Here is a 26167-nt window from a genome sequence, read left to right on the forward strand (position 1 = left end):
GAGCAAATGGACTGACTGGATAAATTGGCAACTATGGAGCTGCCTGACAGCAGTATAAATGGTAATTCACAGGATCCTGATAAATCTGCTACACTTGGGATGGTATCATGAAAGCCGTGATTAATAAACGAATAGTTTAGCAGTAAAAACCCCCAACATATTGATAGACTATCTATCTAGAAGGATACATAAGAAACAATGACTTCTCTGTAAAGGGAAAGGGGGACCAAGAGTTGTCAGTAGGCAAAGAAAATTATTTTGCTGTGTACACGTTTGAACTCATCATGTACACGTACCACCTATTTAAAAATAAACATAATTTTTCGATAAAATACTAGTTGCTTTCACACAGATTATCTCTGAAAGAGATGCCAGATACTGACAACAGTAGTTGCTTTCAGAAAAGTGAAGCGAGGGACTGGGGGACAGAGGTGAAAGGGAGACCTTATTTATTCTGTGCCTGTTTTTTTTCCACCTTTTGAATTTGTGACGTGAATATATTAAACTCTACAATAAGTAACTTTTTAAAAGTAGCATGTAATAGTCCTAATAGTCTCTCTTTACCTTTTAATTATAGCTTACTTATATTTCAAACTAATCCTGAGAACCAAACACAAGAAGCAAAGGTGCAAGGCAGAAATCATGAATATACCTAAAATTATTTCCCCACACCATTTTTTCAACAAAATTTAAAACTGCATAGAGAAAAACACTTTGTAATGTCATCTATAAAATCTGTATCAACAAGAAGGGGAGGTGGGCGGGGGTGGGGGTGATAGGCACTGAGGTGGGCACTTGACGGGATGAGCATTGGGTGTTATTCTATATGTTGGCTAACTGAACACCAATAAAAAATAAATTTATAAAAATAAAAAAATATGTATTAAGAGATACTATGAATTAGGAAGAGATGTTTTAAAACTTGTAGGTCAACATGATGAAATGAGCACTGGGTGTTTTATGTTGGCAAATTGAATTTAAATAAAATATTTAAAGATTTTTTTCAAAATAAACTTTTAAGTCAAGATTTTTCATCCTCTTTCTCAGACACCATTTTAACTTTGAGATACAGTAAAAAATGTTGAAGAGATTTTATATTCTATACTAAGGAAGAAAACCTTACTTACTATCCAATTATGTAAAGCAAGGATAATAACTTGCCTTTCTAGGACTATAAAAGATCCTCAAATGCTTACCCAAATGACAATGGGATTTAGTATTTAGGGTAATTCCACTGTAATTACTCCCAAACCAATAAAAATAAATAATAAAATTTGAGAGTTAGAAAAGGTTTACAGGATAATTTAATCCAGTCCCTCATTTTACAGATTTAGAAACAGTCTCAGAAAGTTTAACTTAAACTCATAACCAATATATGGGAAAACAACATAATTAGAACCCAGATGTCCTACTTCTGCAACAGGTATGCTTTTAAGATTTATTTGAGAGTGTGTGAGCCCAGAGGGCGGGGGTGGCAGAGGGAAACAGGAATCCTAAAGCAAACTCCTCGCTGAGCAAGGGGCTGAGATCATGACCTGAGCTGAAATCAAGAGTCCCACACCTAACCAACTGAGCCACCCAGGTGCCCTGGCTCTACATTTTAAATAAGGTATTTGTGATAGTGGTCAGAAATGCTATTTAATAAAGGAAAACAAGGGCAGCCTGGGTGGCTCAGCAGTTTAGCACCGCCTTCAGGCCAGGGTGTAATCCTGGAGACCCGGGATCAAGTCCCACTTCGGGCTCCCTGCATGGAGCCTGCTTCTCCCTCTGCCTCTCTCTCTCTGTGTCTCTCATGGATAAATAAAGTCAAAAAAAATTTTTAATAAAGGAAAACAAATAAATCTTTAAAAGTATTTTAATTAACATAATCTCTTGAGATCAATAACATATTGTTGTTTTCTATGGTAAAAGTACATTTCTAAGTAAGTAGGTTCAAGACAAAAAGATAGTCATTTCATTTTAAAACAAATGCCAAAAAATCAACTTATAAAATAACTTTATTAAATAGAAATACAGACAACATACAAGCGTCAAATTGTCTTCTTATTCGCCCACATGAGCGTACCTCCAAACAAATTAATACAAGGGCAAATACATACAAATAGATAAACATATCCAAATAACAAGCTGTAGATTCACCTGCCATTTCCTGAGACCAAAATCTTCACATAAATATACTTGCAAATCCAACAAAATATCAATATAAAGGAATATACATATATACATATATGCATAAATACCAGAACACAAAGTGACAAGCAGACATGTAACATAGGTGCTTATATACATAAACACCTAGTTTAGTCAGAAATAACATAGAAAACAAATGGTGATCCACAAAACACGTAATAATATTTTAACATTTTCACTACAGGTGAAAACTCAACAATTCACAATAAAGGTGACTTTAATATAATGCTCATGCATTAAATAATGGAAACAGGAAAAGAAACCAGACTCTAAAGCCACTCCTACCGACACTGAGTTTCTCCTAAGTTGAAAATGTAACAGCACACAGAGGTCGGTGACTCCTAACTAGAATAAAAGATTATTTGCTAAATGAGATCACTGATAGTGAAGAGAGAAATACTTTGTAAAGTGAGCTAAATTCTTTTTACTTTAAAGGCCCTGCTAGAGATTTGCTGCTGTTCTAACTCACGACTTGGGGAGGCAAAACTAAAAAAGCTGTTGCTGGGTTCCGGTGCTGTGGGAGAAGCCACAAAAAATGGTCTGAACTGAAAATCTCCATCTCCGCCACCCCGATTTCGTACTGGTGTACCATCCAGAGGGAATTTGGAGTTGTTCCCTAGTTTAAAAATAAGGGGGGAAAAGTAAGCATCTATTTCCTTACAGATCTTTAGGAACAAAAACACAAAATTCATTTAATAAATATTTTAACAGAACTCAATTCCTATGAAACAGTAAAATATAAACCTAATGTTGGGTAAAGACAAGGACTATAATGGCTCCCACTCCCTCCCATGACCACAGTATATACGATACCTTCTGCTCCGATGCAGTTTCCAATAATGAGCCATGACCTCATCACCAAAAGTAATGACACAATGAAATACATTTTTAGTAAAGCTAGAACTTACAATTCATAATTTTATTCGTTATCTGTGTGATCTATTTCAAAGGAATATTGTATGCACATAGAATCTTTTGTCCCAGGTTAAGAATAATTTTTCTTTTAAAGACTGCCATAAACATGCTAGAAAATATATGACAACTGTGAGAAACTGGCATATACTCATGATGCAAGAATAACCTTAAGAAAAATCAGACAACAGATCTGATTAAATTAGCACTTCCACTGAGCCATTCTTTGGCTTCTACAAGTTTTAAAGGGAACGTGTAATTAAAGGAGAATGTGGACTATACCTGCTTCAAGCCAACAAATGTAGCAACAAGTAAAAGTAAAAAGGTAAGTGTGCATAAAAAGTGGAACGAGAAAGAACTAGTGAATATGAAAGAAATAAAAATAAATGTGAATCATGTAACAAGGAAAAAATACCTATAATGTTAATATACAATAACACATTGAAAGACTAAATTACAATTATGATTAACTGAAAGTTAAGCAAAAATCTGTTTTTGTTTCAGTTCTTATATCTGATACTCATCTCATTACTTCCTGCCTTTTCTAGGACATCTCCTCCCCTACCAAATCTTTTTCCTCAGCCTATAATTTAAAAAATGCATTTTTAGGAAAATCAAGTACAAGAAACTTCACTTTTTTATATGCAAAAATAATTTATATTAATAGCATAGCAAAAATCTATTGGAATCTGTTGTATCAAGAGTAGTATAAAGAGGAGAACTCAGGAAGAGATGTGTATGAGCTCACTGCATTCGCCAAAGCATCTAGTGAGCAGGAAAGAAGTGGTATCTTCCTAGATGGGCACTTCCAGAAGGCAGGAATTCTATCTGGATAATCCTTATACTCTCACTGCCAAGATTATGTCTAGCCGCCTACCAAATGAAGTATGTTTGATGAATATTTGGTGAATGATTACACAAAAGTGAACCAACCAACCAACAACTTAAGAACTGTGCAATCAGTATTGCCATGTGAGAGAAACTGAACATGGCCTTCTTGAGGAAGGAAATGGGGTTGAGTGTGAGCTCTGAAGGTAGTTCTGTGACCTTGATCGATTTACTTAAACTTTCTGTGTCTCAGTTTTCTCATCTGTAAAATAAAGATAATAACAATAACTACATCATAAAGTTCTGAAAATAACATGAAAAAAATTGTAACTGTGGCTAGCACAGTAAGGAATCAATAAATGGCAGCTAATATTATTATTATTACTGCAAGGAAATAGCTTTTCACTTAAAGCACCAATTTGAAAACTTTTACTTTGGAGAGATTTACTCTCTGTTTACATTGAAGATGTAATTTAACCACAAGTCAATAAAATAGACAAAAGCAAAGATGTACATGCTGGGACATGGATGAAGAATCTGGAGCTGGGGGGCAGCCCAGATGGCTCAGTGGTTTAGTGCAGCCTTCAGCCCTGGGCCTGATCCTGGAGACCTGGGATCAAGTCCCACGTTGGGCTCCCTGCATGGAGCCTGCCTCTCCCTCTGGTTGTATCTCTGCCTCTCTCTCTCTCTGTGTGTCTCTCATTAATAAATAAATAAAATCTTTAAAAAAAAAAAAGAATCTGGAGCTGGGACGCCTGAGTGGCTCAGCAGCTGAGCGTCTGCCTTTGGCTTGGATCATGATACTGGGATCCTGGGATCGAGTCCCACATCAGGCTCCCTGCAGGGAGCCTGCTTCTCCCTCTGCCTGTGTCTCTGCCTGTCTCTCTCTCTCTCTCTCATGAATAAATTTTTTAAAAATCTAAACAAACAAACAAAAAAGAATCTGGAGCCTACCACCACTGTAGGCCTCTGGAGTCTCCACTGCCTTCCTGGAACTACACAGAACACAACGTGAAAGATTTAAAGGACAGTTATTGGATATTATATGCCCCTTCTTACCTAATGGAAAGCCAAAAACACCAGATTGTGCAATCATGGATGGTTCAAGGGTGCTTTCTTGGTTAGCAATACTGATGTTTCGCAGCCTAAGGCTATCATAGAGGCCTTGGAGCTTTTGATACTGACGATTTCGCTCCATAAGTTTCTCAGAGATGTCACTGAACTTTTTCTTATATTCTTCTAGCACTTTCTTCATGGAGGTGACCTCCCCCTTCATAGAGGTCAATTCAACATCCTTGCTCTGTATTTGCTGAGTATATATCTTCTCCATCTGTTTCAGATGGCCCTCAGCCTTGCTGAAATTGTATTCCTGATAGAGACGCTCCTGATGTACCTGTCTCAAAAGAGAAAAAAAAAAGTAATAAATACAAAGTTACATATTATAAACCTTTAAATGCAAAAGGAAAAGAAAGACTTACACACTGGGATGTTATTAATTTAATATTTAGAACCAGGTTAAGAAGCAATCTAGATGTATAGCAGGATGGTTATTCTGGAAAATAATACAGTGTCACTTAAATGCATAGGAAAAAATTCTGGGGGAATACTCTCAAACTGTGACCATTATACTAACAAAAGAAGTATACTTGTCTAACCTTAACAACTGACATGTAGTCTTAAGGTTTTTTATTTTTTATTTTATTTTTTATTTTTTTATTTATGAGAGAGAGAGAGAGAGAGGCAGAGACACAGGCAGAGGGAGAAGCAGACTCCATGAACCGGGAGCCCGATGTGGGATTCGATCCCGGGTCTCCAGGATCGCGCCCTGGGCCAAAGGCAGGCGCCAAACCGCTTCACCACCCAGGGATCCCCTTAAGGTTTTTTAGAGATAATTTCCTATTTCCAGTAATCCTGAGTGTGGAGAACAGATTATAAAAGAGCCTCCACTTATCCCTGCCTCCTTTACACAGATCCTCCCCTTGAATGTGGACAGAAACTATGACTAGAATACAGGAAAAATGACAGGATGCTGCTACATGAGTACATTACATAAGACTACAAATAAAGTCTGCCTTAATAGTGCGCTCTCTCTCTTAACTGGCTTTGTAGAGGCAAGTAGCCACCCTGCAACGGTTGACAAGGCAAGTAAATGATAGCAGCCTTGGGGCAACAGCCAGCAAAGTAGGGAGGTCACAATGAATCTAAACATAGACTGTACAACCTGCACAAAAATTAACTCAAAATCAATCATAGACTTAAATGTAAACACAAAACTCTAAGATTCCTATAACACAGGAGAAAATCTAAATGATCTCGGGTTTGATAGCAACTTTTTAGATACAACACCAGAAGGCACAATGTACAAAAGAAAGAACTGATAAGCTAGACTTCATTAAAATTAAAAATTTGTGCTCTGCAGAGACAATGTCAGGAGAATGAAAAGACATAGACTGAAAGAAAATATTTATAAAAGACATATCTGATAAAAGACTGTTATCCAAAACAAAGAATTCTTAGAACTCAACAATTTAAAAAAATTAAAAATCAGAATAAAAGTGAAAAAGGAGAAAATTCCTTGCAAAATCAGAGTTGAACATATAGAGAATTCTTAACAATAAGAAAAAAAACTACAGCAACTAAAATAAGCAAATTGAAACAGGCAATTCATAAAAAAAAAACATGAAAAAAATACCAGAAAATGTTTTCATCTAAAAGTCATCCAAGAAAGGCATATTTAAAGAATAATGAGATCCTACTTTATTCATATCTAACTGGTGAGTAGAAAGTATGGAGAATCAAGCACCCTCATAAACTAAGGGAACACAAAATGATATGGCCTAAGTGGAGGGCAGTATTAAATACTGCAATTTTTGGGGGGTGCCTGGCTGGCTCAGAGCACACAACTCTTGATCTTGGGGTTATGAGTTCAAGCCCCACACTGGATATAGAGATTACTTAAAAATGAAATATCCAAAAAAAAAAAAGAAACAAAGTACTACAATTTTTTATTTTTTATTTATTTTTATTTTTTTTAATACTACAATTTAAAAAAAATTTTTTTGTTTTGAGAGAGAGAGAGAAGTGCACACAGGGGAGGGGCAGAGGGAGAATCTTAAGCAGACTCCACAACTCAGTGAGGAGCCCAAATCAGGGTTTGACCTCGAGATCCTGAGATTATGACCTCAGCTACGGTCAAAAATAGGATGCTTAACTGACTGAGCCACCCGGTGTCACAAAATACTATAATTTTTACAACTTTGAAATGTACTCATTCACTTTAAGGAATTTATTCTTAGCCAAGAATTAAATATGTGTATTTGATGATAAGAAAGCTCATCACTTTTATAGCTTGAAAATAAATTATGATGCAATACAATTTAAATTATGATAGGACAACTAATTTTAAAATATTTAATAAAATATTCATAATAAGCATAATATACTGTCAGCTTTAAATATTACCCATATTTTTGGATAAAATATATATTCACATATATAATACATACTTATGCACAAAAAAAGTCCAGTAATACACAAACAAAAATACCAACAATGATCTTTGACCAATGGCATTATGGTCGATTTTTTTATTTTCTTTCAGATTTCAAAAAACAAAATTATTTTTAAAAAAAGTTTTCTATATATTCATGAAAAATGAATACAAACACAGTGAAGAAAAAAACAAACATGAGAAGCTTCCACATACGCCTCAAATCCTGCTGTCTGGAAACTGGCCTGAGCACTAACCTGGTACGTCCAGAAGGCCAGTGCTCGGGAGCTGATGTCCAACACGATCTCCGGTCGGAGTCCAGCCAGCACCATGGCTTTGTACTCCTCTGAGGGACTGAGTTCCGTGCGGACAATGTCCAGCTTTCCAGAAAGGGTACTGTTGCAGGCAGGGCAGATAGCTGGGGAACGACTGAACTCTCCACTGCCGTGCTGATCGCAGAAGATGTGGGAGCAGGCAGTGACCCAGGCATAGCCAGAGAGTTTGAGTCGACACCTGCGGTAGTTACACAGCAGCATGTCTTCACACAGAGACATAGCAGAAAGTCTCCCGATGCTGAAAGGAAACCTAACGAGGGGTAAATATGAAGGTCAAAAGAGTCAAATGTCAGTGAAAATGAAATAGAGCATGTTTTCATTTTATTATAAAATATTGTACTTTGTTGTTTGTATTTATTATAATAAATATATCATATACATTTTACTAGTAATATTAACTGTTATCCTTTGTGTAAACCTCTAGAAAGCCCATGAAAAAAATTTTTAGAGACAAATTTTTTTTAAGATTTTATTTATTTATTCAAGAGAGACACAGAGAGAAAGAGATAGAGAGGCAGAGAGAAGCAGGTTCCCTACAGGGAGCCCAACAGGGGACTTGATCCCAGGACCCCGGGGTCATGACCTGAGCCGAAGGCAGGCTCTAAACCACTGAGCCACTCAGGTGTCCCTTAGAGACAAATTAAAGACACAAGTAGTCCAAATCTTATTAAAGCCAAAAATAATATGTATATGTTAAATAAACTTTAGGAACATTTTCAAAGTACAAGTAACAATTAGTGTCTTTTGCCATTCCTCAACACCTAAACAAAAAAGCCAAATAAACCCATGGGTGATAAACCCATCTGTAGTTTGCTAGAATATTTTACTATCACTTCTCACACTTGGCAGATAGAAGTCCAGGTACCAATTTCAGCCATTCTTTTTTCTTTTTTTAAAAAGGTTTTATTTATTAATTCATGACAGAGAGAGAGGGAGGGAGGGAGGGAGAGAGAGAGAGAGAGAGAGAGAGAGAGAGAGAGAGAGAGAGGCAGAGGGAGAAGCAGGCTCCACGCAGGGACCAATGGGGGACTCGATCCCAGGACCCTGGGGGGTCATGCCCTGGGCCAGAGGCAGATGCTCAGCCGCTGAGCCACCCAGGCGCCCCAATTTTCAGCCATTCTTTAGTGCAAAGTGTTTTTTAAGTTGCACTTTTAGGTCTTTCATATTCTCAGATTGTTTACCTGTGTTGCCTTACCTAAAAAAGTGTAGTGATCTGATAGCATTTAGTGGAAAATAACCAGTCCAAGCAAATAACCATTTATATAAAAGCTGATTCATTTTTACCACCAAATAACTCACCTATTAATATAAATACTATTGAATATTATACTTTCAGGGGAAAAAAAAGTTGTTAGAACTAACTCTTACACAAATAAATACCCTTAAGTTACTTTTCAATGTAACGTCCCCACTCCCTGGCTTTACCGGCCCAGGCTGGACAGCGACATCCTGGATGTACCAAAATCATGTATTATATGAGAAAAATAAAAAAAATAAAAATAAAAAAAATAAAAAAGAAATAAAAAAAAAGAAAACTGCGACGCCCCGACTATACGCCAAGGAAAATGCTCCCACCAAACACACCTCTTAACCAACAGATTCCGTCAAGAACGTTACTTTGATGAAAGAAAAAAGAAAAGAAAAAGAAAGAAAAGAAAAAAGAGAAAAGAGAGAAGAGAAAAAAAGAAAAGTTGCCGAGGTCACAGGGTCGAGGGCACTCCGACACCTGTCCCCGCAGAGACTCGCTGAGTTGTCTCCACGGCTGGGCGGCCCCGCGGCCTGAGTGTCAGGCCCGGTTCCCCCCGCGGGGTAAGGGGCGCAGGCAGGCGGGAGGTCGGCCGGGCGGACCGGACCAGGAGGAGGACCGGGAGGGGGGCGGGGAGGGGCGCCGGGAGGGAGGCGCGGCCCGTCCAGCGGCGCCGCGTGCAGGCGAGGGAAGGCGAAGGGCGGGGGCGTCGCGCCGCCGCCCAGCCCGGGCTCCCGCCTCCCCGTGGCCCCTACGGCGACACCCCGACACCGCTGATTCCAGCCTCGCGTCTGACCTGAGGCCCAGGAAAAGCGCAGGAACACGCCTTCGCGCCCACAGCCCTCGTCGTCCCGCCTCTGCTGCGCCAGCCACGCATGCGCAGTCCCGCCCCCCCAGCGCCGGCACGGGCTTCCGGCCGCTCAGCATGCTGGGCCCGTCGGGCTGTGGCCCACACGCAGGCGCACGTGCCCCACGCATGCGCGTCTCCGGCGCCGAGGCGCGGGTCCCGCTGCGCTGTCGAGGGGTCGCGGCGGGAAGGCCGTGGTGCTGCGCTCGCGAGCTTGCTCGCTCTCGCCACCGAGGCCCCGTCGGCGGGGCCGGTGCGGCGCGGAGGTCAGTGCCCGGGCGGCGCGGGGCTTATCCCGGGGCGGCGCGCCACTGGTCAGTGGCTGGTGCAGAAGCGCGGAAACGCGAGGTGCCGCCCTGGGGAGACCCGGGCTCCGCCGCGGTGCTGTGCCGCCCGCGCCAGGGACACCCGTGAGCACCTGCGCAGGACACGGAACTGCTCCTTGCTTCACCTCTGTGTCGGAACGTGCCCAGCGGCGCTGCGAGGCGGAGGAGGACCACATCCGCCTGCCCCACACCTGCCCGACGCCTGCCTGAGGCCTGCCCGACGCCTGCCCACGCTCCCAACACCTGCCCGACACCCGCCCGAGGCCTCCGGACACCTGCCGAGGCCTGCCCCACACCTGCCCAAGGCCTGCCCGACACCGCCCGAGGCCTCCTGACACCTGCCCGATGCCTGCCCGAGGCCTGTCCCACACCTGCCTGACTCCTGCCCCACACCTGCCCGCCACATGCTGCACATCTGCCCCACACCTGCCCCACACCTGCCCGCACTCCCGGGACCTACTTAGAATCATTCAGAGGTTTGCCCGCGTCTTACCCTCGTGCCGTTACCTGCTGCTCTCTGTGCAAACTGCGTGATTTCCTGCGCAATCCATAGGCGTCTGTGAGAGTCGATACAGGTTCTAACAGATCAGTAGAGAAACTATATTGATCAGGAGCCGAGGGTTTGAGGGGTCCCAGGAATACAGGCCTTACTGCGGGCTTCATCACTCCCGGGGAGTTTACCGTGGTCCCAACTGGGCTCAACAGAAGTAAGGCTCCGTGTGTGAACCTGCAACAGCGCCGTTGGCCGTCTGAGCCTTCGTGCAGTTTCTGATTGTGACAGTGCCAGACGTAGTACAACAAAAGGGCACGAGCTCATTGAAAGTTAGGAAACACAAAGCAATTCATCCAGGACCTAACCTTGTGATCTCACTTAGGTTTGTACTAGAAAACCATCTCTTCCTGCTCCTGAATCAAGAACTGATTCCCCAGACCTTAGTGTTCCCCACAGCACTTCCGCACTAAATCCGTTCCAAATTCCTGACCCACTCGGCTGTAGGACTGTAGGACTATGTTAACATCTCCATATATACATCTATTTATGTATACTTTTTGTTTTTGCCAATGAGTTTTGCCAGATAGAATAAAAGGGGCGAGGTGCTATAAAATCTTAATATTCCTGGGACACCAGGAACTGAACTAACCTGCTTCTTAGTGGCATTGTGTCCTCTTTTATTATGGCATAGACAAACCCTCCATTGACTCTTTTCTAGAGTGCTCCTGGGAATGAGATTACTGAAATCAATCAAGGCTGAGATAGAGACCCATCTACCAAAAAGAGCTTTTTAAAATATTGGCCATCACTCAGCTTTAATGAACAGAAATCTTTCTCATATTTGACATTTTTTTATTTTTTTAAAGATTTATTTATGTATTTGTTTATTCATGATAGACACAGAGAGAGAGAGAGAGGCAGAGACACAGGAGGAGGGAGAAGCAGGCTCCATGCCGGGAGCCCGATGTGGGACTCGATCCCAGGACTCCAGGATTGCACCCTGGGCCAAAGGCAGGCACTAAACTGCTGAGCCACCCAGGGATACCCCTACATTTGACATTTTTTTGATGAAGTAACACATTACAAATACAGCTGAAGCCTCCGCATTTTCCTCCTACCTCTCCAGAGGTAAACAAGCCAGATATTGGTATTTATCATTCTTTTATATTTTTAGTGTATATGTATACATCAATATTCTTTTGCATTTCCCTAAAACCACTAAACCTTATCACACAGCACCTATCACTTCATTAACTCCATTTTTGAGATGTAGTCAAGTAAATACACATACCTTGCACAATTCATTTTAACAGCCAAATACTACAAGTATACCACAGTTTATCCACTTTTCTAATGAACATTTCTTCCAGGTTTTTACGATTAAAAACACTGCGATAAACCTTCGTACATGTCTCCTTGAGTGCACATGGCGAGAATTCCTATAAAATGTAGTACCCAGAGACTGGGTTTGTGTAAAGCAGCATCAAATAAATTTCACTGCCACCGGAGTACGTTGCTTCAGACTCAGCAACATATACCAGTGTCATTTTTTGGTTTCATTTTATTTTCATTCTTGCCCTTATCATGGCAGTGAAATGGTATCTGAATGTTGTTTTAATGTGCAATTCTTTGATTATTAGTGAGATTAAGCATCTTTTTAGGTGAATTACTCAGGGATCCACATCTGTGAATTACTCATTCATACCCTTTGATCATTTTGTGGATTTAAATGGAGTCCTTTGTTGGCCACATGGCAGGCAAACATAAGTCTGAATTTTAATGTACACAATTTTATCAATCTTTCCTTTTTGTACTTATGTCTACTCCAATGTCGTTATATTCTTTGTTTTCTATAGGTTTAAAATTTTGCATTTCATTTAGAGATTTACTCTTCCTAACATAGGGTCTGAATAAATTTTGACTGTATAATTTGTGCTTACATATCACTTAGACCATTTAACTACAGGTCATTTTCACTTTCCAAAAATGATTTTTTTTACCATAAAGTTTGATACTGATCTCGTGTAGATATTCTAAGTACCTAACAGTTATATTGAGTATTTATAGGCCACACTTCTCTAAGAATTTTAAGATAGTAATTTCCCCTATTATCACTGAAACTTAAGAATGTTAGCATGATATACTCTAAAATTAATTTCATTATTCATTTTAATAGAAGAATTTTAATCTAATAAAATAGATTTCAAATTCTAACAAGTTATAGGGACATACCATTTGTATAATTCTAGTATAAGCACGAGTATTAAATCACATTTCAAAATACAGAGATATGTACTAGACTTCCAATATTTGAAGTTGTATTTTATATCTTTTGCATGTAAAATATAACCTGAGGGATATAAGATTTATTTATTTATTCATGAGAGACACAGGGAGAGAGAGAGAGAGGCAGAGACACAGGCAGAGGGAGAAGCAGGCTCCATGCAGGGAGCCCAATGCGGGACTCAATCCCGGGACTCCAGGATCGCGCCGGGCCAAAGGCAGGTGCTAAACTGCTGAGCCACTCAAGGATCCCACCTCAGGGATATAAATATACTATGTAGAGCAAAAAAGTCTCTGAAGTATAATTTAGCCAAAACAACTGAAAATAAAATTATAAATATAAGGCAGAAATAATAACTTTTTAACCATACCTGAGTGGTATGTAAAACTCAAATCAATGACAAATGTCCAAAAGGGCTATAAAATGTTTATAATAAAAGATTTCCTATTAAATATCAGCAAGCTTTTATATAATTATTCTTCCCATACCCAGGTTGTTCTGGTGGCTATTCTTCATTGACTCTTAATGGATCAAGCATCATAATCTGGTATTAAAGAGTTTAGGGCTTTTTTTAAGATTTTAAGTAATCTCTACACTCAATAGGGGGCTTGAACTCACAACCCTGAGATCAAGAGATGCATGCTTTACCAACTGAGCCATCCAGTCGCCCCAAGTATTAAGAGTTTTAAGTAGACACTGGTATCCAGATAGTTAAATGTTATATCCATCAATATCCATCAGACTCAAAATCTAAGTCCTAATTATTACATGTAAAAAAAATGTCTTGCTAAATGCCATTAAAATGGTTACCACTTTCCAGAGACTTGAAAAATATATATATAATGCAAGTTTCAATTCACTTCACATATTTTTGAGTATTTTGAGTATCTATTCTGGCATTACACATAAGGAAGCTTTCCTGTTTTCATGGAGTTAATAATTTAGCAAAGAATGTAAGAATGATAAAATATATATATATATATCTTGGTCTTTTCTTTGCTGCCTCTTACATTTTTGCAAGTTGATTCTATAAACCATTTCTGGTGAGAGAAGTCAGATTCTATCTTTAATTTGAAGAATCATGTACCTTCATGTTGTAAAGAAAAAGACATTTTTAATATTAACCTGAAATGTGTAAACAGCCACTCAGTAGAAAACTGATCACTAGAAACTCATCAGTAGAAAACTGATTAAACCACTTAAAATTTAATGACTTCAGAGTATAATGTTTCAGTAACTCTCAGAATCCCTTTACTAGATCTCCTTCTATCATAGGCCCAGGTAGGTGCTATTCAAATATTTATTGTAGGGATCCCTGGGTGGCGCAGCGGTTTGGCGCCTGCATTTGGCCTAGGGCGCGATCCTGGAGACCCGGAATTGAATCCCACATCGGGCTCCCGGTGCATGGAGCCTGCTTCTCCCTCTGCCTGTGTCTCTGCCTCTCTCTCTCTCTCTCTGTGACTATCATAAGTAAATAAAAATTTAAAAAAAACAAATATTTATTGTAGTCGAAGGGTTTTCTAAGAACAATATCCTCATATTTTCATATCAGTTTTATTTTTCAGTTACAGGTACATTCTTAATCCAGAATCACCACCTGCTTTGTAATTGTTTGACTCTGCAAATATCAGAAGACACTCACGGATGGCCAACCCATCCCCCATGGTGCCCTGAGTGAAGACAAGTCAGCTTTGATATATGATGGACTAAAATCCCACTACCTAAGGCTCCAAGCAGTGAGAGGAACAGCCATCAACATTTATCTCCAACCAGTTTTAAAAATGCTTTGAGAAACATTTTTAAAGATAAAGCAATCAAATCACTTTTTTTTTTTTTTTGGTGATCTCTTTCATTCATGATTTTATTTCTCTTTTCTTTTTTTTATAAATTTATTTTTTATTGGTGTTTAATTTGTCAACATATAGAGTAACACCCAGTACTCATCCCGTCAAGTGCCCACCTCAGTGCCCGTCACCCAGTCACCCCCACCCCCGCCCACCTCCCTTTCTACCACCCCTAGTTCGTTTCCCAGAGTAAGGAGTCTCTCATGTTCTGTCTCCCTACCTGATATTTCCCACTTATTTTTTCTCCTTTCCCCTTTATTCCCTTTCACTATTTTTTATATTCCCCAAATGAATGAGACCATATAATGTTTGTCCTTCTCCGACTGACTTATTTCACTCAGCATAATACCCTCCAGTTCCATCCAAATGGAAGCAAATGGTAGGTATTTGTCGTTTCTAATGGCTGAGTAATATTCCATTGTATTCAAGTCACTCTTAATAGGAATCACTACATCTAAGTTCTTAAGAAGTCCATTAAGAACTAGAAGAACCATGGGATCCCTGGGTGGCTCAGCCGTTTAGCACCTGCCTTTGGCCCAGGGCATGATCCTGGAGTCCCAGGATCGATTCCCGCATCAGGCTCCCTGCCTTGAGCCTGCTTCTCCTCCCTCTGCCTGTGCCTCTGCCTCTCTCTCTGTGTCTCTCATGAATGAATAAATAAAATCTTTAAAAAAAAAAAAAGAACTAGAAGAACCAGCTAAATAGACAAAGTGAAGAATAAGGTGATAAATAAATTGGTGGCAAAACAAGATCAATCAACTACAAATGTTATTAGAACAGTTATACAGTTATATAGAGATACACACTATAGTCCTTACTACCATACTTTGCCTAATTCTAGAACTAAATTAGGCTTTGTGTGCTGGAGATAAAGAGAAGCTATAGGCCAGTTGGCAGAAAGACGCACGTAAGTAGACACTGCACGTGGACTTTGATGATAAAACAGCTAACATCTATCGAGCAATTACCATATGCTTAAACAATGTTCTAAGCCCACCCACTTACCATTTATTATGTAATTTTCAAAGTCAAGTACTATTCTTTGACAACATTACTGTTATTCTCATCTTCTAAGTTATAAGGACACTGATGTGTCAGGAAATGTGCCAAGGTTACATAGCTGATTAAGTGACAAAGGATGGGTTTGAACCCAGTCTGACTCCAGAATCCATGTGTAACTATTATCATATGCATCTTTTATTATCATATCATTTCAGCATCTTTAGTTGACTTTTTTAAAAAATAAATTTGTAGCAACTTAGCAACTGGCCATGAAGACACAAGGCTGAATTTTCAAAGATTCATATGTATTCAAAGCTTCTCAATTTCAACAAAGGCCTTACCATAAAAGAAAAATGTTGTCATCATCTATTGTATATCCAGGACTTGTAGCACCCAAGAATTCCAGGCTGGGAGAGAAGTGAGACTTAGCTCTAGTTTTGGTCTCCTGAAACTTCATTTCTGCAAAAGAGATAGCCAAAACTAAAAACTATTTCAAGTGCTGCTGTTACTTTGAATTATTTCCATTTCCTGTGTTTCTCCCTCATATGTACCCCCATTCTCTGCTGAAATATGCAGGCACGGGTAAAGAATAGAAGCCGGTTCTGTGCAGGCTCATTATACAATACATAAATATAATAAAATCAGAAAATACAGATTAACAAGGTCCCCCTTAGAATCCAATTCTAGAGACAAGAACCCCTGGTATTTGAGTATATCCTTTCAGATAATTTCTGAAATAAACGTAAGTTTATGAAAATGTTTAAGCATAAAAAGGATTACACATACTGTACTATAACTAGTTTTTAACTTAATGTATCATGAATACCCTTCCATTTCAAGAAAGATAAACCTGTATCATAACTTATAAAGGACTATACAGTGTCACATTTCTATGATCTTGACAAAATTGATTCAACCAACTCTGGGATTCTCTTGATCTTACAGATAGATTAATAAAATAGTGGTAAGTTTAAAACTGCCAAATAAAGTGATTGATAGGATTATACCAGTCATCAGTGCCTTTTCTGTAGTGTTTGGATGTTTAGATGGAGGTTCTATCCATCTCAAGAAGATAGCACAAAAGATCACAGCACAACAGAGTGCTGTAGTATCGGATCCAAAATTCAAAGATTTAAGAACTACCTGGGCCTGAGGGCTAAATCCCAGTAAGAATACCAAGAAGCAGAATTCAACTCCCGTGTTTGCCCTAGCCTTAGTCTGCTCAGAGCATGTGTTTGACCAGGGTGATCGACTGAAACACGGACTCACCATGCATTTCATCATGGCAAACTGCGAGTGACCGACGAAGGGCAAACCACCACTGGCTCCTCATCTCAACCAAGAGAACCCTCTTGAGGTGAGAACTAAGGCTTTTTCAAACTATCAAATTCCAACCACTAAGAACACTGAGCCCTGAAACAGCAGGTGACTAGAAATCCAAATGAAGTAAAAATAATTTTCTTTTGCACTTACTTCTGGTAACAGATGTATCAACTTCCATCTGGGAATTAGTTGAACTACGCCATCTACCAACTAACTACAGGAGCATCTTCTTTCCAGATGTATCATCTATGGAAAATGAAAAGTAAGTAAATAAATAAATAAAGGTCATTATCACATGACCCGAAGGCACACTAACCTACTCCCAAGTCATAACCCTATAGCCTCAAAGAAAATTAACCTCAAGGAAAACTTCATTCTTTATATGAACCTACAGTCAATACTATAAAGTGACCCATCTATTTGGAGATTGTCATAAAATGCCCAAGCTCAATATTACATTAGAGCAGGACTTCTTACACAAGCTCAGCTTTTCCTATAAATTTAAAAGTTTGGGTAAAACTGTGCAGGAAGTCCAACTAAACTCTGAAAGATTACAAAGTTAGTAGTCTCACAGGAAGAGAATAGGTGTGGAAGAGGAAGGAGCCGCGTGCTGGCTGCAGCTAGAGCTCAGCAGCTGTGGGAGCAAATTCAGAGACACGGCACAAATGGCACGGGATGCTACGAACCTCACCAAGTGCACAGGGTTGGTAACTACAAAAAACCCTGTACCCACAGAATCCTCTTAAAAAAAAAAAAAGGAAGGAGCCATAAATTCATATACAAAGGTAATCTAGGGCCCTGACTTGCCCAGTCAGTAGAACATGCAACTCTATCTCGAGGTTACGAGTTCAAGCCCCACGTTGGGTGTGGAGCCTACTTTAAAATTCCCAGGGGGGGAAATCCCTGGGTAGCTCAGCGGTTTAGCGCCTGCCTTTGGCCCTGGCCCAGGGCTTGATCCTGGAGACCCTGGAGACCTGGGATGGAGTCCCACATCGGGCTCCCTGCTTGGAGCCTGCTTCTCTCTCTGCCTCTCTCTCTCGGTCTCTCATGAATAAGTAAATAAAATCTTTAAAAAAATAAAATACTTTTTTTTTTTCAAAGCATGTATCAATTTCATTTCAGCCAATGCTGATTGTATTTAACCTTTACTCTTGGTAAAAATTTATTACAATAAACTAAAGAAAACCTTCCTCTGACAGCAAAATTGAATTGGCATCATTTGGAGCCAACTGAATTGGCATCATTTGGAGCCCAAGCTGGCCACAAGATGGCAATACAAGAAAAAGCGTGATTTCATCTTCCAACACCTGAGAGTCATCTACAGGCTGTTCATCACTGCAGGCAACATTCAGACTATTCCCCATTCACCAAATTGCTAACTAGGAAGTTTCTTGTATTACATTTTTTAAATTTTTTTCTTTTATTACATTTAATTATAATTTAAAACTTACTAAAATTATTACAACTATATTTTTATTATTTTTTATTATTATTTTTATTATTACAACTATATTTTTTTTCCTCCAGGAAAAGTCATCCTGACCCTTTTATTGTTGAAATTAAAAAATAAAAGATACTTAAATACAGGTGAACATATAGGGCAAAACAGAATCATAAAATTTAACGTTGAATTAAGCAGTGAGCTGAATGTTTGGGTCTCCAAATTGGCTTAAACCCAAACTGCTTAAAAATGGGTATGTTCACAGTTAACGGCAATTGGCTTATAGGTGAGAGAATGGTCGAAGCTGTTCCAGTTGAACTTCCAGAGAAATTCTCTCAAGAACATCCTTTAATTGTTGCTGCAATTCACTGTTCAATCTGGCCAAAACTGTGTTGGTTTCCTTATTGCATCTAATTGATGCCTGAATTGCTTTATCTTTCCCAACAGACCTAGGAATAGAAGGCTGTGATGCAAGCACAGCAGCTAAGACACCTGTCTTTTGCATACGTTCATCAACTTCTGGCCTTAATTCATCTTCTGATTTTAATCTTCTTCGAACAGGTTTAGGTGGTGGAGCGAGAGGTGCTGTGCCTTTGCTCACATTGGCGGGAACACTAGCAGCTGTCTTTTCTTCAATTTTACTATCTATTTTGGCAACTCGAAGAGAACTTGCAGGATCTGAAGCTTTTTCAACCGGCAAGACCTCTGGATGTTTCTCAGCTTCATCATATTGTTCTTCATTTACATTTGATGCAGCAAATACTTCAAATTGGCTGAAATCTGCAAAATTTGGTTGTTCTGGTATCTGCTGAGGTGAGGTACTAGTGTGAGTTATCAGGCCATCAGCATCCACTGGGCAATGCACAATGGGACCAGGAGCCTGTGAGGGCTGTGGTCTTGGAGGCACTGCAGGAGGATGGGCAACAACTCCAGCCTGTTGTTGTCCTGTGGTGACTGCAAAGGTCCGATTCATATCTAAAGATGATGATCTAGAATGAGAAGGCTGTGGTCTTGGAGGAGGAGGTGGTGGTGCACTGTTATCAGGAGACGTTCCTGAATGAGACCTTTGATGAGTTACGTTGTTTCCAATCTGTTCTGGGTCCAAAGTAAAAGAATCTGAACTACTGTACCCATCTGCTACAGTATTTCCAGAAGCAAATTTCACTGATGAATTGATCTTACTTTCCTCTGACAGGTCAGATGTTTTCACCAGTAATGGGCTAGTGGGATTAGTATGATCACTGCCAGTTCTTTTCAGTTCCATTTCCTGCATGTGGATTTTGCTTGGAGTCATACGAATGGGAACTGGATGAACAATAGCAGTATCAGGATCAGCTGGTGCAATGTTAGAATCAAATTGGGTCAGAGTTTGTGAGCTTGAAGAGCGTTCACTAAATGTCTCCCACTGCTCACTGCTCTGATTCAACTCAGGCCAAGTCTGGTTTAGTGATGGCATTGATGGTGACTTGCTTGGAGGTGCTTCTGCAGGAGAGCCTGAATAACCTACCTCACCTGGCTGATCTCCAACATCTGCTGAGTCCTCCAAATCAATCAATTTGGGCATTAGGCTTTCAGGAAGTTTTTCTGGTAAGTCATAGCCATTCTTCCTAGCAACTACCAGATGAAAAGCAGCACAAAACTCATCCAGTGTCAATGCTCCATCTTTATCAAAGTCTGAAAGTTCCCAAATATGAGAAAGTTCAAGAATAGGAAGTTTTGATTTTGTAAAAAAAACTCTTTAGCTGCAGATCCTGGAATAAATCCGTTTAGATCAGGCTGAATGGTTTTAAATTGATTTACATAATACTGCCTTTGTCCATCTGTTATTTTCCAGGGATCATCATAACTACTGGATTGCCTACGAATTTCATTGGCAGCTGTGGCTGATGCTACAGTTCGTACTGTTGTCTGGTCCTGGACAGAAGCAGGATGCATGGTTAAAAGAGTACTGGTTGGTGGAGTATCTGCAAAACTGACCCAAGTTTCTTGTGGTGGAGGTGGAGAATGCCCTGACCACACTGCATCACCAGCAGAAGAACCTGATTGTGCTTCACCAAAGGGAGACCAAAATGGTCCAGGTCCTGCAAGAGGCCTCTCGCTATTTCCCCCACTGGGGTGATGGCTGTGCTTCCTCCATGTGTGTGGAGAAGTTGGTGGGGACTGCTGGGGTGAAACTATTGGAGATGCAGGTTCCTGCTGATCTGCAGATGTACGAGGCTGGACAGTATCATGGCTTACAGATCCCTTTTTCACTTGCCCCCTGCCAGGTGGTGGTGGAATTACACCAGAGTAAGACCCTTGATTTTCAGAATCTGAAGAATATGAGGCTGCATGGCGAGACTCCTGTTCATTCTTTGAAGCAACAAATCTTGGCAGAGGAAGGTCCTTTACTGTATTTATACTTTCCACTCTTAAAGGGAAACCAGACTGGGCAACAGCTACAAGTTTCAAAGCAATATAGAACTGACTTCTTCCAACGTAACCAAGCCTTGTTGCACCACAAAGCTCCATAATCTGGAGGACCACGTCGCTGGGCAGCTGCGCGGCCTGGAATAGCTCCAGCACCCGCCCGTTGGTCGCCACCTTCTTGGTGCTCTCAGTGTCGCAGCAGGAGAAGAGATCCGAGTAGTATTTCTGCTCCGCATCGCTCAGCGTTAAGCCTTCCATCTTCGCCCCCGGCTCACCGCCGCCCCGCCCCGCCCCGCGTGCAAGACCCGGGGCCGGCCCCACGACCCCGGGATGGCGGGGGCCGCGCGCGCCCCGGCTTCCTCCTCGCCCGGCGAAGCCCCGCGGAGCCCCGGCCTCCGGCGCGCGGGGGGCGCGCGAGCCTACAACTATATTTTTATCATGTTTGTGATACAGCAGTGTGATACAGCAGTGTGAAGATTTAAAAATCCATAATAGCAGATACGATGGAGCTAGAAAGACAAGATTCATGAAAATTACTGTCCAAAAAAAAAAAAAAAGAAGAAGAAAAAGAAAATTACTGTCCATGGGAAGTACCAAATAAAGTGATAGAATAAGAATCATTGGGCACAGAAGTCTTCATGAAGAAAAAAGGTACAGGTCTTGAATGAGCTTTAAAATGACACTTAAAAAAAATTTAAAAAAAATAAAAAATAAAATTAAAAATAAAAAATAAATAAATAAAATGACACTTAAAATAATACTGTATTGTATAGTTGCAAGTTGCTAAGAGATCTTAAAAGTTCTCATCACAAGTGAAAAAAAAACAACTGCACTGTCCAATAGATAACACTGTATTCAGCCATTAAAATTAAATTAAAAATTAAATTCCTCAGTCACACCAGTCACATTGTCATTGCTCCAATAGCCACAGTGTGGCTAATAGCCACCAAATTGAACAATACAAATAGAGAACATTTCCGTCATCACAGAAAGTTCTGTTGGACAGCAGTGCCTTAAAGGATCAGTATAGGGGCTCCTGGGTGGCTCAGCGGTTGAGCGTCTGCCTCCTGCTCAGGGCGTGACCCCCGGGGTCCCGGGATCGAGTCCCACGTCAGGCTCACTGCGTGGAGCCTGCTCCTCCCTCTGCCTGTGTCTCTGCCTCTCTCTGTGTGTCTCTCATGAATAAATAAATAAAATCTTTAAGAAAAAAAAAAGGATGGATATAACTAAAGTAAGCTGACAGAAAGGAAGTAGTAGCTACCATTCTTAAAAAATTCCTACAATCCATCAAGAACTATAGAAATCATTTCACTCAAACTTCATAGTCTCATATTTCTAGGGAAACTTGAAGCTCAGAGAAGTTAAATAAATTTCCCAAGGCCACCTAGCTATTAAGAGCTAGGACATAAATCCAGTTCTGTCAAAACTCCCCAATTTTTACTTCTCCATGCCACTTCCTATGCAAAATAAGAGGCAGAGCTACAGAAGACGGTTTGTTTTGGCAGATCATGAGAACACTGTGCCGGCTCAGGTCAGAAAGAGAGTGAGGTGTTTTAAGTACTTGAGACACATAATCAAAGTGTTAGTTGAACTCCCGTCCTATAGTTGAATAATGCTTTCGTTACGTAAGTGGTTTTCGGACGAGCGCCTGTTCAATTAATTAATAAGGGAACATACACAGGAAGTAAGGCCTGAAGTGCCAGGTTCCTGCAGTTTTAGCAATGTCTACCTCGAAACTCCATGATCTCCTCACAGGAGAACAATTCTGTATCTAAAGGTGAAACGGGGATCCTTGGGTGGCGCAGCGGTTTAGCGCCTGCCTTTGGCCCAGGGCGCGATCCTGGAGACCCGGGATCGAATCCCACGTCGGGCTCCCGGTGCATGGAGCCTGCTTCTCCCTCTGCCTGTGTCTCTGCCTCTCTTTCTCACTGTGTGCCTATCATAAATAAATAAAAAAAAAAAAAAAATTAAAAAAAAAATATTTAAAAAAAAAAAAATAAATAAAGGTGAAACGTCTCAATTCGAACCACCTCACAAACAACTTCGGTTGCAAAAGCTCTGGTCTCTGCATCCTTGGCACGTGAGCTGAAGCGTAGGACCTAAATCCTGATGTGAAGCCTACGACACCTCTTCCAGGATGTGCTGCTCCCTGCAGGTTCTAGCTGTGCTTCAGCCACATGAAAGCCACTTCATATGTACTGAGCATTTAGGGAGCTCAAGTAAATATTCTGTAAATACCCGAAGAACTATCAATGACCCACTCCTTTTGTTCCCTATGAGAGGTAAATGCTTCTAAGTGCTAATGCTCATGGCCAAAATGTACATTTTACATATGCGAAGGTCTACACAAACGACAAATGGATAATACCCATCATCTGACGTTTCTAAGATTACTACTACTGCTCAGTTTTACTCGGTTCCACACCGATGACTCCGTGCCCTCGCTGTGTCTAGCATTATGCGATACACCAGTAACTCAAAGAACCTATTTTTTTTTTTCGCTAGAAAAGACACAAATACGGGAGACACAGAGAACACTAAGGCCTATCGTAGTCAAAGTTCAAATACTTGCTTTATGGTCCCATCAGCCTCTGACCATCCCCACTGAGAATGTCTGAATCCAAGCCCACTTGGTTGGCGGGGAGTCTACAGTAATGTTGCGGATGCTTCCATGTGCCTCTTCGGGGCTGGCACGCAGGCCTCTGAGGACGCAGGCCTGCCTTCCTCTGTGGACTCCATCCTCAACCTGAAGCAAAAGGAAAACAATACAGAACTTCGTATAGGAAATAAATGCTGAATCATCACTTGGCAGAGTTCTCTTTTAGGAATGGCCCTATAAGGCGCTGCTATCAGAACAGATTCCAAGTTTTGCTTCCGGCGCGCGGTCAACTATGTTAGAGACTGCTCTCAGTGCAGGAGGAATCCACTCACAGCATATAGAAAATAAAAGTGGGGAACTCAGAAACTCCCCAGAAATGCAGAACCATGCAGCTCATTCATGCCAAGAGAACAGAATTTCACGCAGCCCCAGTCCCACTGCTCGTGTAACAAAGGAAAACAAAGTATCTGACCGCCTTGGGTCAAGACAGCGAGAAAGGGATCCCTGGGTGGCGCAGCGGTTTGGCGCCTGCCTTTAGCCCAGGGCGTGATCCTGAAGACCCAGGATCGAATCTCACGTCGGGCTCTCTCTCATCTCTGGCGCGCTCTCTCTCTCTCTGTGACTATCATAAATTAAAGAAAAAAAAAAAAACAGCGGGAAAGAATAACTTGAAATCAGGATAGAAGAAGCAATAACACCACTACTCGGTTAACTTGATATTTTACCTATTTCATAATACTTGGTCCATCTCAGAACTTATAAAGCACTTTCTATATTTACCTCATTTTTGCAAATACTATGTCATCTCCATTTTATAGGTCAGCAAGCAAGGTTTGAAGACTAAATGGCAGGCAGCCTAGTGGTTAAGATCATGAATTTTTTTTTCAAGATTTTATTTATTCACAAGAGACACAGAGAGGCAGAGACACAGGCAGAGGGAGAAGCAGGCTACCTGCAGGGAGCCCGATGCAGGACCAATCCTGGGACCCTGGGGTCACACCCTGGGCCGAAGGCAGACGCTCAACTGTTGAGCCCCCCAGGCGCCCCAGATAATAAATTTTGAAGTCAAGACAAAACTGGATTTGAATCTTTGACTCCCCGGCATATTTGCAACTTCTCTAAGCTTCTGATTCCCCTTCTCTAAAATGAAAACAAATACCACCTACCTTAGGACTGTTGGGAAGATTAAATGAGGTAAAATAAACATAAAATACTTTGCACAGTAGCTTGCATGTAGTTAGTAAGTTAAATGTTTAATGTGCTGTTTTTATTATTGTGTCCAAGCTCAACCAGCTAATAGAGTAGGAACCCAGATACTCCGCCAAACAATTTCACTTTTCAAAATAATCTTGAAGCCAGGAAAGTCATTCATACCCCTCATAAGGCCCTTCCAAATCCGAGATACTTCTAATTGGAAAACTGGATGTTTCACAAGACATGATTTTAGTCTTTTAAGACTAAGACCTAAAAAAAAAAAAAAAGAAAAAGAAAAGAAAAGAAAAAGATATATATTTATACCTTTAGTGGGATTCCCAAAAGCTCGTTTTGCATGTTTACATCCCAAAAAAAAATTTCCATTTTCCCTAACTTAATGCTAAAATACAAGTTTACCCCCTCAACACCATAATTTCGGGAAGCTATCCAACACAGTTTGCTACGCAACCCCTGGAACATGCCCCTTCTGCCCTTGGTGAACACAACCATGTGGTTTCTCTGGTTCTTGCTGCCATTCTTTCTCAACATTAGATACATGCTCACAGCAAAATAAACCATCCCTTACCTAAACTGAAGTGGGCTAAGGTATATTCACATAAAAGCCATAAGCACGGTTTTGCTTTTGATAGAAAATCCTTTATTGCTCAGTCAAGATATTTATGGTGCTGTTTGGTTTCTAGTCATCATTGTGTACAAAATAAATATTAAAGGGAAGAACTGCACATTTAGAGTCCTGATAAACAATATATCAAAACCTACCTGAACTGTCACATGTGACAACTGACTTATGCACACTCATTTTGGGGCAAACAATAAGACTGTAAACTACCTAAATGTTGACAATAAAGGTTAAATAAATCATGGCATGCACATACATTAGATTGCTGTATAACCATTATAAGGAATGTGGATGGCGGTGCCCAGGTGGCTCCGTTGAACATCTGCCTTGAGCCTCGGGTCACGATCCCAGGGTCCTGGGATGGAGCCTGCATCAGTGGAGAATCTGCTTTTCTCCCCCTCTGCCTCTCCCCACTCTGCTCATACTTACTCACTCTCTCTCTCTCTCTCTCTCTCTCTCAAATAAATAAATAAATAATTTTTTTAAAAGTGTGGATGTTCTTTATTTACTTATTTGGAAATCTTTTTTTTTCCCCCAATTTGGAAATCTTAACTGGGAAAAAATACCTGCTAGAGTATGTAAAGAAGAGAGGAGGGTGAAATGCATGTATTTGCTTATACTTACATAAAATATCTCAGAAAGGATACATAAGAAACTGTTAATGCTGTTACTGGGGAGGGGAATTAGGTGGCGTAGGAGACTTGGTGATAACACTTTGGTCCCTTTTTAATTTTGAACCATAGCATTAAATTAACAATAAAACT

General features: G+C 40.5%; 2 protein-coding genes and 2 non-coding genes across 7 annotated transcripts; all 4 read right to left on the reverse strand.

Annotated features, from left to right (window-relative positions):
- Positions 1-1929: 1929 nt before the first annotated feature.
- Positions 1930-22757, reverse strand: CCNB1IP1 (cyclin B1 interacting protein 1). Of its 4 annotated transcripts, XM_055341857.1 has the most exons (8): positions 22700-22757; positions 17271-17366; positions 16139-16256; positions 10856-10901; positions 10682-10752; positions 7678-8005; positions 4990-5323; positions 1930-2806 (listed from the first exon to the last, which is right to left on the reverse strand). In XM_055341857.1, exons 2-8 carry the CDS (start codon positions 17296-17298, stop codon positions 2604-2606), a joined length of 1128 nt encoding a protein of 375 aa, XP_055197832.1. In that variant the 5' UTR covers positions 17299-17366; positions 22700-22757; the 3' UTR covers positions 1930-2603. The 4 variants fall into 4 exon arrangements, with proteins under 4 accessions (XP_055197832.1, XP_055197834.1, XP_055197833.1 ...); XM_055341859.1 differs by lacking the exon at positions 22700-22757 and having other exon boundaries at positions 10668-10752; positions 10856-10942; positions 16139-16277; positions 17271-17291; XM_055341858.1 differs by lacking the exons at positions 16139-16256; positions 17271-17366; positions 22700-22757 and having other exon boundaries at positions 10668-10752; positions 10856-11725.
- LOC129520981 (small nucleolar RNA SNORA79) lies at positions 14558-14706 on the reverse strand. The gene has a single exon (XR_008666740.1). It is a non-coding gene; the product is annotated as a small nucleolar RNA SNORA79 (small nucleolar RNA).
- LOC129520982 (small nucleolar RNA SNORD126) lies at positions 17013-17089 on the reverse strand. The gene has a single exon (XR_008666741.1). It is a non-coding gene; the product is annotated as a small nucleolar RNA SNORD126 (small nucleolar RNA).
- On the reverse strand, positions 18648-21228 carry LOC129520688 (ralBP1-associated Eps domain-containing protein 1-like). Its single transcript, XM_055341856.1, is given in 2 exon segments — positions 18648-20293; positions 20296-21228. Coding segments are annotated over 2 exon segments (2385 nt in total). The 3' UTR covers positions 18648-18841.
- Positions 22758-26167: the final 3410 nt, after the last annotated feature.

The sequence above is a fragment of the Nyctereutes procyonoides genome, unplaced genomic scaffold (genome assembly GCF_905146905.1).
Source record: "Nyctereutes procyonoides isolate TBG_1078 unplaced genomic scaffold, NYPRO_anot_genome, whole genome shotgun sequence".
Taxonomy (NCBI): domain Eukaryota; kingdom Metazoa; phylum Chordata; class Mammalia; order Carnivora; family Canidae; genus Nyctereutes; species Nyctereutes procyonoides.